Source organism: Meriones unguiculatus, chromosome 6 (assembly GCF_030254825.1).
Source record: "Meriones unguiculatus strain TT.TT164.6M chromosome 6, Bangor_MerUng_6.1, whole genome shotgun sequence".
Lineage (NCBI taxonomy): Eukaryota > Metazoa > Chordata > Mammalia > Rodentia > Muridae > Meriones > Meriones unguiculatus.
This window is the reverse complement of record NC_083354.1, coordinates 125,054,149-125,066,669: the sequence shown is the minus strand read 5'-3', so window position 1 is coordinate 125,066,669 and position 12,521 is coordinate 125,054,149. Positions and strand designations below refer to the sequence as shown.

The 12,521-nt window shown below is 45.4% G+C and overlaps 1 protein-coding gene and 1 pseudogene across 5 annotated transcripts in view; one reads left to right on the top strand and one right to left on the bottom strand.

Moving 5' to 3' along the window:
- Dpy19l4 (dpy-19 like 4) overlaps positions 1 to 12,521 on the top strand; it is a 53,321-nt gene that overhangs the window by 18,658 nt on the left and 22,142 nt on the right. For all 5 annotated transcript variants that reach the window (XM_060385992.1, XM_021657627.2, XM_060385995.1 and 2 more), the window contains 5 exons: positions 2,348 to 2,471; positions 5,315 to 5,449; positions 9,826 to 9,957; positions 10,054 to 10,152; positions 10,620 to 10,693. In XM_060385992.1, the coding sequence (XP_060241975.1) occupies positions 2,348 to 2,471; positions 5,315 to 5,449; positions 9,826 to 9,957; positions 10,054 to 10,152; positions 10,620 to 10,693 (564 nt within the window). The remainder of the gene's footprint in view (positions 1 to 2,347; positions 2,472 to 5,314; positions 5,450 to 9,825; positions 9,958 to 10,053; positions 10,153 to 10,619; positions 10,694 to 12,521) is intronic.
- Positions 1,028 to 1,619, bottom strand: LOC110561274 (large ribosomal subunit protein uL11-like; annotated as a pseudogene).

Here is a 12,521-nt window from a genome sequence, read left to right as displayed (position 1 = left end):
CTTTGGGGGATAGAGATATTCAGAGTTGGCAAAGATCATTGGGGGAAGGGCTAAGTTACTGAGATGCCTCATTTGCGTGGAGAGGCATTCCAAGAATCTCAGGTGCTTGCTGAGTGGGTTCTTATGGAAGAAAGGGAGGTGGACCTGTAATTTTCCTGTGGACAACCGGACGTTTCTTGGGTAGAAGGTATGGGCATCCAGGATCTCCAGGCAGAGAAGAGAAAGCCTCAACAGCAAAAGGGCATTCTCCATTTTATGCTAAGCTCAGGGCTTCCCAGTCATGGTCAACTGCGAACTTAGCAGTAAGTTTTCCCAAAAGGGTTTTACTTCCTGTTTTTCTTTTTCTTTTCATACTTTTATGTCATAATTAAGAAATCTTTGACAAGCCAGAATTGTTAGAATTGCCATTTGTACTGTTAGGTTTTTAATGTGCTTCCTGGAAGTTCATATATTGAAACTTAATTACCAATGTATTATTGTTGAGAGGTGGGTCATAAGTGAGGAGTAATCTTTATGATTGGAATTACTGTTCCTATAAAATAGTTGACGGGCACTAGGCTATAGCTGAGTGGTAGAGGGCGTGTCAAGTACACACAAGCCCTGGCTTCAATCCCCAGCACTACAGAAAAAAATTTGGGGGGTTGAATCAAGCTATCTTGTTCCCCTCCACTCGTGAGGAAAGGCTGGAAGGTACCGTCTGTGAGAAATGGGTCCTCACTAGACACTGGATCCCTGGCACCTTCCTTGATCTTAGATTCTCAGCTTCTAGAACTGCGAGCAATACATTTTGTTGTTTATAAATTGCAAATTCTATAGTATCCTGCTATAGGAACACAAACTCAATAAAATATATTATTTTTCTTATTGTTTTGAAAAAATAAAGCCAAAAATATAGAGATTTTAAGTGTTCAGTTCAATGAACTTTTACTACTTTTTGTTTACATTGTATTGGTTAAGTGTATGTGTATGTAGGTTAGACGTGAACTTTCCAGATCTGGTTTTCCCCTTTTTTGTTTCTCATTGCTTCCTAACTAGCTGGGTATTCCACTGTACCATGTTGATGTCATGTATGATGTCATGAGGGTGGCGGCCATCCACATTGCAGCTCACAGACTGTGCAGAACCCAGGATCTCCTTAATAGAAATCTCTCTGGCTCAAGAACGGTGTTGCATCTGGCTGGCAGTGTTGACAGTCTCATCAAATGTGATATTTCCACAATGTTTAATGATCCTCCGCGCCTTTCTGTCCCCCGGCGGCTCCTTTGGGGCTTTGATGATCAGGGCAGAGGCAGAGGGCACTACCTCAGTCTTGGCCTGTCTGTTCTGGATGTAATCCTCAGACCTTTCCAATCACTGGCAATGTCATCACCAACTTTTTTTGGAGACGCACCCAGAGGACCGATCTTGGGGGCCAGTGCAGATACACTACGGGCCTCATATCCGGTGTGCCTCAAGTACACAACTTTGAACTCCTTGAGGTCAAACTTGGGCAGTATGGTGGAAGCGCTTGAATGGGATGAACCGAAGAAGGTTGCACCGTAGCTGAAAGCAGAAAAGCTGGTTTTCCCCTTCTGCCTTGTGGGTCTTGGGGAGTGTTTGTTGGACGCGCCTTTCCCCATTGAGCCTCTCACTCATCACTCATTGTTCCTGAATTGTGACTATTTTATACTTTTTTTTTTTTAATTTGGTTTTTGGAGACAGGGTTTCTCTATGTAGCCTTGGCTGTCCTAGACTTGTTTTGTAGACTAGGCTGGCCGCAAACCCACAGAGATCCCCCTGCCTCCCTGAATGCTGGGATTAAGGTGTGCCACCATGTCTGGCTATTTTATACTCTTATATAATAGGCTACTAGAGGCTGATTACAATTTCATAAGCATGGACCTAATTTTTCTGATTTCTGTCAGTATTCATTTTCCTATTTGCAGTATTTTTGAGACAGGGTCTTGCTGTGTCTTTGGCTAGCATGGAACTTGATATGTAGACCAGGCTAGCTCCAGGCTTGTACAGTGATCCTCCTGCCTTTGCCTTCCAAGTGCCAGGATTACTACTGTGAACTGCCAGCATGGCTCAGCAGTAAAAAGCACTGGCTGCTCTTCCACAGGGCCTGGGTTCAATTCCCAGCATCCACATAGCAGCTCACAACTGTCTATAGCTCCAGTTCCAGGAATCTTATGCCCTCTGCTGGCATCTGAGAGCACCAGGCACACATGGTACACAAACACACATGCAGGCAAAGCACCATATACCTATTTATAGAATAAATCATAGTAGTTTAAAAATAAACTAAGAGAAGTGTACTGTTACACAAGCGTGTGCCTCACTCTCGGTGTTGCTCTGTTTATTTTAGGGTAGATACAACAAGGATCGAGTACTCCATTCCTTTAAGAGAAAACTGGGCTCTGCCATACTTTGCATGCCAAGTTGCTGCACTTACGGGCTATTTAAAAAGAAACTTAAATACCTATGCAGAGGTAAGGCACAAGTCTGTTTTATATATCACACAGCTAACTCTGATGCTTTGCAAATGAAATGTGCTACATGTTTTGAGACAAAAATCTTATCGTTCAGGCTGGCTTCACACTCATTCTGTAGCTGAGGCTAGGCCTTGAACACTTATTCCAAGTGCCTCATGGAGGATTACGTTTGTGCACCATCATGCTGGGCCATGGTGCACGTTTTAAAGGAAGTCATATTAGGAGTTAAGTTCTATTCAGTGGAGCATGTTACTATGTAACGTGTCGTTAGGTAGCTGTTAAGTCATGTTTTTCTGTAATCTGATGACAGTCAAATATTTTTAGGAAAACTGATATTACATTGCTTTCAGTATGGTTACTTGACAATGACATGAAGAATATCTCATTTTGGAAGTTAACCTATCCGAGTGTTGTTTTTGCCATTTCTCTTACTTCAGGAACATTTATGTCCTTTAGTCATCAGCACTTAAAGAAATGTTACTGAAGATGCAGCGGTGGCCGAGGATGACAGTGTATAAACTTTGATGGCAGTATGGCATGTTCTTTTGCTCAATCACATGTCCTCCCTGACTGAGATGTAGTAGGTCAGTTAAAGTTGAAGGAAATGTCTGTCCCAGGTTACTTAGATTCTTAATTATTGTTACTGTTATTGCCACAATCGGCTGTTGAATGAAGGCCATAGACTGTGTCACAGACTAACTTTAATAAAATATATGTCTACAGAAGCAGTTCATTATATTAAAATTGACTGAAATGTAACAGTCCTTTGGAGGTCTGCCTGTCCTAGATAAAAAATTCCTGGCTAGGAAGAGACCAGAGAGACCAAACAAAATCTCCTAAGGAACTTGGCTGTCTGGAATGCAGGGCAGGAACTAGGGCTGGGGGAGTGATTCTGTGGTAGCTGGCATGGGCATGGGCTAGAGCTTCTACCCTAGCACCATAACCAAACAAACACCAGTGGGAAGAGTTAATTGGATTCCTTTCTCTATTTTAATGTCCATGTGTTTTACTTAATACAATAGGAAACTGAAAGGTAATAAGCTAGGTATGGTGATGCCTGTCTTTAATCCCAGTGCTCAGAAGGTAGATGCCGGAGGAGCTTTGTGAATTTTGAGGCCAGTCTGGTCTACATTGTAAGTTCCAGGGCAGCCAGAGCTACACAATAGAGTAATCCTGTCTTAAAACAACAACAAACAAACAAAGCAAAAACAAAACAAAACAAAAAAAACTTTGAAATAATAAATCTAGCATCACAAGAAACGTTGCAATGAAAAACATTAAGAAAATAATGTGGTATAAATGGGATAAAGTTTATAAAAAAATGTTTTGAAATATGCAAGAACATAGCTAGGTATGGTAGCCCATATCTCTAATTACAGCACTTGGGAGGCAGAAAGCAGGAACTCAGCTACATGATGAGTTCAAAGCCAGCCCTGTCAAACAGAATAAAACAACAAAACCAAAATCCTCTTAAAAGTAAAAGTAAGAATAGCTGGACATTAAGGTGCACACTTGTAGTAGCAGCACACAGACAACTGAAGCAGAAAGATTGCCACAAGTTCAAGACCAGCCTAGGCTCCAAGTTGTAAGCCAGCCTGTCTGTAGAGCATGACTCTGCTCAGAGGCTCTGAAAGCCCAACAACCTGAGTGTGATTCCCCGGACCCACATAACTGTAAGAGAGAACAGACACCACAGAGTTGTCCCTTGGCCTCCCCATGTGTGCCCTCTCCTCCCAAATTTTATACAATAATAAAAAAAATTAAATATATTTTATTTTAAAAGTTATTAAGCTTTTTTAGGCAACAGTTTGTTTTGATTAAAAATAAATATCTAAAAAGCAGCTTTGGCAGTTCACTCTTCTACACTAAGACTTATATTTAAAACTAAAGACCTGTTCTGCAGATGCAGCTCCATGGTAGAATTCCTTCCCAGCAAGTCTGAGGCCTTGTGTTTGAGCCCTAGCACCAGAAGAAAACACCGAACTATGGGAAATAGCCAGTACAGATCCGAAATATGTTCATGTAGTTTTACATGAAAACAAAACATTCAAGATATGAAAATTCAGCAAGTAGGTTTACTGTGCGCAGGGTGTTCATCCCTAAATGGAGAAGGAACAGGATGTTGAAAGAGACAACTCAGGCTGGCCTTGGAGCCTCTGGCTCTAGTTCCAAGGACTGAAACTAGGGAAGTGCACCCCCAGATGCAGCTCTTTCAGTATTAAGTAAAGAGAAGTAGCATCCAGTTTTGCATAGCTAATATGTATAGCATTGGAGGGAAATAGGCCAAACTTCATTAAGAACAAAGCATTGGCTAGTCAATCCAGACTCTTGATAGTTTTTAGGAAAATAAAGTTAGCATGGATGAAAAATAAAAATACTGTATTAGTACAAAAGAAATTTCCATATTAGCAAAAGTTTACCAGCCACTCTAATAAATGCCAATTTTTTTTTAGTTTTTGCTTCCTCTCTTGACATGAAAAAAACTGTGCTTGAACCCATGTTTTGTCCTGCCCTCCCTTAGCAATATACTATGGAAAGACAGGTGTAGTTTCTGTGTTTTGTTAAGATCCTGCTGGGTTTGTGGGGTTTTTTGTTTTGTTTTGTTTTTGTTTTTTAACAGAGACTCTCTACATAGCCCTGGCTGTTCTAGAACTTGCTTGGTAGACCAGGCTAGCCTTGAACTCCGGTAGCCAGCTGTGTCTGCTTCCCAAGCCCTGGGATTGAGGCACGCTTCACCACACCTGGCTGGCCTTGTGATTTTAAGGTGGCTTTAAGTGCTGCAGCCCATTGGGTTTGTGCAGCAGTGACATTGCTGACCTGAGGGCTTTCTTTCTCTCTAGAGGTTTTGCTACTTGCTGATGAGTGCCTCGACGCACACCTTCATGATGATGTGGGAGCACAGCCACTACATCTTGTCTCTTCAGGCAGTCTCTCTGCTGCTGCTGGACACCTTCTCAGTGGCGCAAGGTGATAAGGTAGTGCAACGCTTTAAACGAGGGGCAAATGCAAAGACCGGGGTCACAGGGCTGTCTCTCAGAACCTCTTTAAACGAGGGGCGCAAATGCAAAGACCGGGGTCACAGGGCTGTCTCTCAGAACCTCTTTAAACGAGGCGCAAATGCAAAGACCAAGGGTTTTACAGGGTTGTCTCTCAGAACCTCTTTAAACGAGGGGCAAATGCAAAGACCGGGGTCACAGGGCTGTCTCTCAGAACCTCTTTAAACGAGGGGCGAATGCAAAGACCGGGGTCACAGGGCTGTCTCTCAGAACCTCTTTAAACGAGGGGCGCAAATGCAAAGACCGGGGTCACAGGGTTGTCTCTCAGAACCTCTTTAAACGAGGGGCGCAAATGCAAAGACCAGGGTTACAGGGTTGTCTCTCAGAACCTCTTTTCTGTTTCTCTATCCCTTGTTCTCAGCTCTTCAGAACTCTGATGAACATCAGGGTTATTTGAACAGGGAGAACCTAACATAAGGATTTAATAACCAAGGCTGTGTATGTAGTTCAGTGGTAGAACACTTTGCTTGACATGCAAAGGCCCCTGATTGCTTTCTCATACCAGAAACCTCAAAACTTATCTCTCTCCAAAATAATCATTAACCAAGAATAAAGTTGTTGGCCATCTTGATTAAAGGCAGTCACATTGTTGGCAGCTATGTCTATAAAAATTGGATTCAACAAATAACAAGATGCCCTACCCTTAAAATTACAGCTAGAGAAAATGGGGGGGAAAAAAAGAATAAAGTCGACATCTTAATAATTTATTAGCTGAAAGGATGATGATGAGGGGCCTGCAAGCGTTACAGAAATAGCAACTGCTGGAAGCAGGAGGGCCGGAGCTGCATTGTCAAGTGTTGAAAAGTTATCCTATCTTCTGAGCTTCAGTAGGAAGGAACAGCTTTGTTAGGGTCAAGAGCTGATACTCTTTTGGGTAAGGTTTGAAGTGCAAGCTAACAAGGAGCAAGAAAAGAGTGAGCATCTCCTTCATCCAGCTTTGTACTTTCCCTGAAGCCTTTCCTATTGTCAGAGCTTTGTCTTGAAAAGAGATGTGTAGACAGAAGCGAGAATGGGCAGTGAAGCTGAGAGTTACTCTTTACTGTACACGCTTACATGGAGTTAGCCAAGGCAAGAACTGAACATCATCAGCATCACAAGACTCTGCACTCTCCCAGGATGTCAGCATTCTCCAAGGGTATCTCTCTTTGAAGAGTTTTTTTAATTTTTAATTATGTATATGTACCTGTGTGTCTGTGCACATGTGAGCAGTCAGTACATACGTAGTCTAGAAGAGGCTGTGGTATCTCCCGGAGCTGGAGTTACAGGAGGTTGCGAGCTGTCGATATTGGTTCTGGGAATTGAACTTAGAGCAGTAGCTACTCTTAATCACTTAGGCTTTTCTCCAGCTTCTTTAGTCTTTCTTTGTTTTACATTTTTTAAATAACTTAGACATTTTTTGTTGTGACTGTTTTGCCTGCATGTGTGTACCACATGCAGGCAGTGCCCGGGCGGCCAGAAGAGGGCAGAAGAGGGCAGAAGAGGGCAGAAGAGGGCAGAAGAGGGCAGAAGAGGGCAGAAGAGGGCAGAAGAGGGCAGAAGAGGGCAGAAGAGGCCAGAAGAGGGCAGAAGAGGCCAGAAGAGGGCAGAAGAGGGCAGAAGAGGGCAGAAGAGGGCAGAAGAGGGCAGAAGAGGGCAGAAGAGGCCAGAAGAGGGCAGAAGAGGGCAGAAGAGGGCAGAAGAGGGCAGAAGAGGGCAGAAGAGGGCAGAAGAGGCCAGAAGAGGCCAGAAGAGGGCAGAAGAGGCCAGAAGAGGGCAGAAGAGGGCAGAAGAGGGCAGAAGAGGGCAGAAGAGGGCAGAAGAGGGCAGAAGAGGGCAGAAGAGGGCAGAAGAGGCCAGAAGAGGGCAGAAGAGGCCAGAAGAGGGCAGAAGAGGGCAGAAGAGGCCAGAAGAGGGCAGAAGAGAGCAGAAGAGGGCAGAAGAGGGCAGAAGAGGCCAGAAGAGGGCAGAAGAGGGCAGAAGAGGGCAGAAGAGGCCAGAAGAGGCCAGAAGAGGCCAGAAGAGGGCAGAAGAGGCCAGAAGAGGCCAGAAGAGGCCAGAAGAGGGCAGAAGAGGGCAGAAGAGGCCAGAAGAGGGCAGAAGAGGGCAGAAGAGGGCAGAAGAGGCCAGAAGAGGGCAGAAGAGGGCAGAAGAGGGCAGAAGAGGGCAGAAGAGGCCAGAAGAGGGCAGAAGAGGGCAGAAGAGGGCAGAAGAGGCCAGAAGAGGCCAGAAGAGGCCAGAAGAGGGCAGAAGAGGCCAGAAGAGGCCAGAAGAGGCCAGAAGAGGGCAGAAGAGGCCAGAAGAGGCCAGAAGAGGCCAGAAGAGGCCAGAAGAGGGCAGAAGAGGGCAGAAGAGGGCAGAAGAGGGCAGAAGAGGCCAGAAGAGGCCAGAAGAGGCCAGAAGAGGCCAGAAGAGGGCAGAAGAGGGCAGAAGAGGGCAGAAGAGGGCAGAAGAGGGCAGAAGAGGCCAGAAGAGGGCAGAAGAGGGCAGAAGAGGGCAGAAGAGGGCAGAAGAGGCCAGAAGAGGCCAGAAGAGGGCAGAAGAGGCCAGAAGAGGCCAGAAGAGGCCAGAAGAGGGCAGAAGAGGGCAGAAGAGGCCAGAAGAGGCCAGAAGAGGGCAGAAGAGGGCAGAAGAGGGCAGAAGAGGGCAGAAGAGGCCAGAAGAGGGCAGAAGAGGGCAGAAGAGGCCAGAAGAGGGCAGAAGAGGGCAGAAGAGGGCAGAAGAGGGCAGAAGAGGCCAGAAGAGGCCAGAAGAGGGCAGAAGAGGGCAGAAGAGGCCAGAAGAGGGCAGAAGAGGGCAGAAGAGGCCAGAAGAGGCCAGAAGAGGGCAGAAGAGGGCAGAAGAGGCCAGAAGAGGGCAGAAGAGGGCAGAAGAGGGCAGAAGAGGTCAGAAGAGGGCAGAAGAGGGCAGAAGAGGCCAGAAGAGGCCAGAAGAGGGCAGAAGAGGGCAGAAGAGGGCAGAAGAGGCCAGAAGAGGCCAGAAGAGGGCAGAAGAGGGCAGAAGAGGCCAGAAGAGGGCAGAAGAGGCCAGAAGAGGCCAGAAGAGGCCAGAAGAGGCCAGGAGAGGGCAGGAGAGGGCAGGAGAGGGCAGGAGAGGGCAGGAGAGGGCAGGAGAGGGCAGGAGAGGGCAGGAGAGGGCAGAAGAGGGCAGAAGAGGCCAGAAGAGGCCAGAAGAGGGCAGAAGAGGGCAGAAGAGGGCAGAAGAGGCCAGAAGAGGGCAGAAGAGGCCAGAAGAGGGCAGAAGAGGCCAGAAGAGGGCAGAAGAGGGCAGAAGAGGCCAGAAGAGGGCAGAAGAGGGCAGAAGAGGCCAGAAGAGGGCAGAAGAGGGCAGAAGAGGGCAGAAGAGGTCAGAAGAGGGCAGAAGAGGGCAGAAGAGGCCAGAAGAGGCCAGAAGAGGGCAGAAGAGGGCAGAAGAGGGCAGAAGAGGCCAGAAGAGGCCAGAAGAGGGCAGAAGAGGCCAGAAGAGGGCAGAAGAGGCCAGAAGAGGCCAGGAGAGGCCAGGAGAGGCCAGGAGAGGGCAGGAGAGGGCAGGAGAGGGCAGGAGAGGGCAGGAGAGGGCAGGAGAGGGCAGGAGAGGGCAGGAGAGGGCAGAAGAGGGCAGAAGAGGCCAGAAGAGGCCAGAAGAGGCCAGAAGAGGCCAGAAGAGGGCAGAAGAGGGCAGGAGAGGGCAGGAGAGGGCAGGAGAGGGCAGGAGAGGGCAGGAGAGGGCAGGAGAGGGCAGAAGAGGGCAGGAGAGGGCAGAAGAGGCCAGAAGAGGGCAGAAGAGGGCAGGAGAGGGCAGGAGAGGGCAGAAGAGGGCAGAAGAGGGCAGGAGAGGGCAGGAGAGGGCAGGAGAGGGCAGGAGAGGGCAGAAGAGGGCAGGAGAGGGCAGGAGAGGGCAGGAGAGGGCAGGAGAGGGCAGGAGAGGGCAGAAGAGGGCAGGAGAGGGCAGGAGAGGGCAGGAGAGGGCAGAAGAGGGCAGGAGAGGGCAGAAGAGGCCAGAAGAGGGCAGAAGAGGGCAGAAGAGGGCACTGGACCCCTGGGAGCTAGAGTTAGGGAAAGTGCTGCACCACAGCTCCACAGAGCTGACGCAATAACCTGACACCAAACACAAGTTAAGGTATGTCACCAAGCAGGTTCTTTAGCTTTCACTTACAGTTTTCTAGCTCTTTACCTTGTTTCTATGGAATGCTAAGAAGAAAAAGGTAAGTTAATTATACGCCATAACGGTAAAAATACAGATTGAACATTTGCTAACACTGTCTTAAGTTATAGTGGAACATTTGCTTATAATTACTATTTTAAAATTAATTTTATTCTTATTTTATTTTGTTTCAACAGGTTTATGAAGTATTTAAGATCTACATATTTTCTCTCTTCCTTGGCTATTTGCTACAGTTTGAGAATCCAGCTTTATTGGTGTCTCCTTTATTAAGTTTAGTGGGAACATTTATGCTTGTTAGGTGCCTTCAGGTAATCAACATTGCCTTCTTAAAAATAGTCATTATTTTAAATCGTTAATTGTATACCTCATTTTTTGTTCATGTGATTTTGGTTTTTCCTTTGTAGCTGGATTGGAAAAAAGGATCTTTTGTGGCTAAAATAATGAAAGTGTTTGAATTTTATTTGTTATGTACTGTGCCAGTGACCTTGAATTTTATAGTGAAGGTAAGTAACTGAGCTTTGGATCAGTTTGAATAGAGAAATACACTGTGCCAGCTTTAGTGGGAACGATGAGCCAGCAAGGGAACAGGGTGCATAGAAAATTACCCTCAGCTACACAGTGAGTTCGTGCCTAGCCTCTCCTACGTGAGACTGTCAGAAACCAAATAAACCAAGAAATATGTCTTTAAGGGCAGGGGTTATTAAAATCAGCTATCCTAGGTTGAAATTTTCATACTCCCAAAATACCGTTGCATTTTTATATCTAAGCATACAGTGAATGTACTCATATTGCACACTGTTACTTAATCCACTTTTCTGTTAATCTGGCTGTTTTCTATCATTAGTAACTGGAAATAAGTATGCTTTAAAAGCATAGGTAAGGGAGTATTTCTTTGTTTAGGTAATGTTTTCTCTTCTGTGAGAATGATACCTCACAACTTGGCCATGGTGCCTGATTCTCTCTCTTCTAGATGTTTGTCCCACACAAAGAAAATGAGCATGTGATGAAATTTCTTGAAGTAAAATTTGGACTAAATGCGACTAAGTAAGTTTCACATTTACAAGCTCACCTAGTCTGTAACATGCAGAAAATACAAAGCAAGAATGCTTTATGGAGGGAGTGTGCACTGCTTACATGCCTTTTAGGAAATAGTTTTGGATATTATATAGAAGATTACTTTTCGGTTTTGGTTTTGTGGCCTTGTGAATTATCGGCAGGGGCCTGCCACAGAACTATGATAGCCCCAGCCCTATCAAATAAATGACATTGCTATTTGGAGTGGCGGGCTGGGAATGGGGGAGTAGGACACAGCTCGGGTGTAGAGTGCTTGCCTGGTAAGCACAGGGCCCCAGTTCTAAATCCAGCACTGCAGGAAAAAACACATGGTGAGCATGCTTGGCACTGCAATTTGGATATCTTGCACAGCAGCATAAATAAATAAATAAAAATTTAGTCCCCTAAAAAGTAGATATACTTACACTGTTAACAGAATTATAGCATTTTAATGTATTTAAGAATTTATTTATTGTTGCATGTGGATGTGTTGTGTCTGTGTGAGTAAGCATGTGTGTGCCACAGCACATGTGTAGAAATCAGAGGGCAAATTTTGGGAGTTAGTTCTTTTCTTCCACCGTGGCTTCCAGGGCTCTGACTCAGGTTATCAAGCTTTTGTAGGGTATGCTTTTTCCTGTGAGTCATGTCACCAGCTTCATAGTGTTGTTTTAAAGATTTCCTATTTATTTATTTATTGTTGGTTTTTTTGAGACAGGGTTTTTTTGTGTATCCTTGGCTGTCCTAGAATTTGCTCGGTAGACCAGGCTGGCCTCAAGCTCACAAGAGATCTGTCTGCCTCTACCTCTGCCTCTCCTTCCCTCCTGAGCGCTGAGATTAAGGTGTGTGCTACCACCACACGGCTATCTTTTTATTTTTATTTATATGTATATGTGTATGTGTACAGGCATGATGTGCAGGTGAATGAAGAAACCAGATTCCTTTGAATTGTAGTTACAGGTGGCTGTGAGCCAACTGATGTGGGAGCTGAGAACTGAAGTTAGAGCCATTGCAAGAGCCTCAAGTACTTTTAACCAGTGAGCCAAGTACTTTTAACTATCTCTCGAGCTCTTTCAAAGTATTTTTAAGGCTTTTTCCTTTGGTGAAGATTAAAGACTCAGTCTAAAGTTGGAATAAGTAAAGACTTAAAATGAGGGCTGCAGATGTGGCCACTGGGTAGAATAATGACCTAGGATGTACACAGTCCTAGGTTTGATCTCCAGGTAAAACAGCTAGTAAACACTGTACCAACACTGTGATCACCATTCAAAAGGACAGAAGCAGGCTAGGAATGTAGCTCAGTAATCAAGCATTCGCCCTATGTGAGAGGCCCTGCATTTGATCTCCAGTCCTGCCAAATGAGGAAAAGAAAGGGCAGAGGACAGGCAGGAAAGTATTTGTTTCATAAAGCAGTCTCATACATAATATTATAGTATAATAGTATAACAATTAGACTACAAGCAGCCCAGTTTCTGATGTTGTGCATTAAAAAATAATGTTGTGTTTCTAGTTGTTGTTGGTTTAGTTTTTGTTTTATGAACCAACAGGAGAGAAATGCCATTATGTACTGACAGCTGGTAATTGCTTGCACATGTCTCAAGCTCTGAGAAGGTTTGGAACCTTTTCCTCACTCCTGTGATTTATAGGAGTAGAGACTGAATTTCTCTATAGCACAAGTAGCAAATGAAGTGTTTGATGGGTGCACTCATTCCCTATGGTAAAGGGATTGCAGGCATTGCAGCCCTGGGTTCAGTCCCCGTATCATATAAACTGAGCATAGTAGCACATGCTTGTAACTCTGGTTCTTGGTGAGGTGTAAACA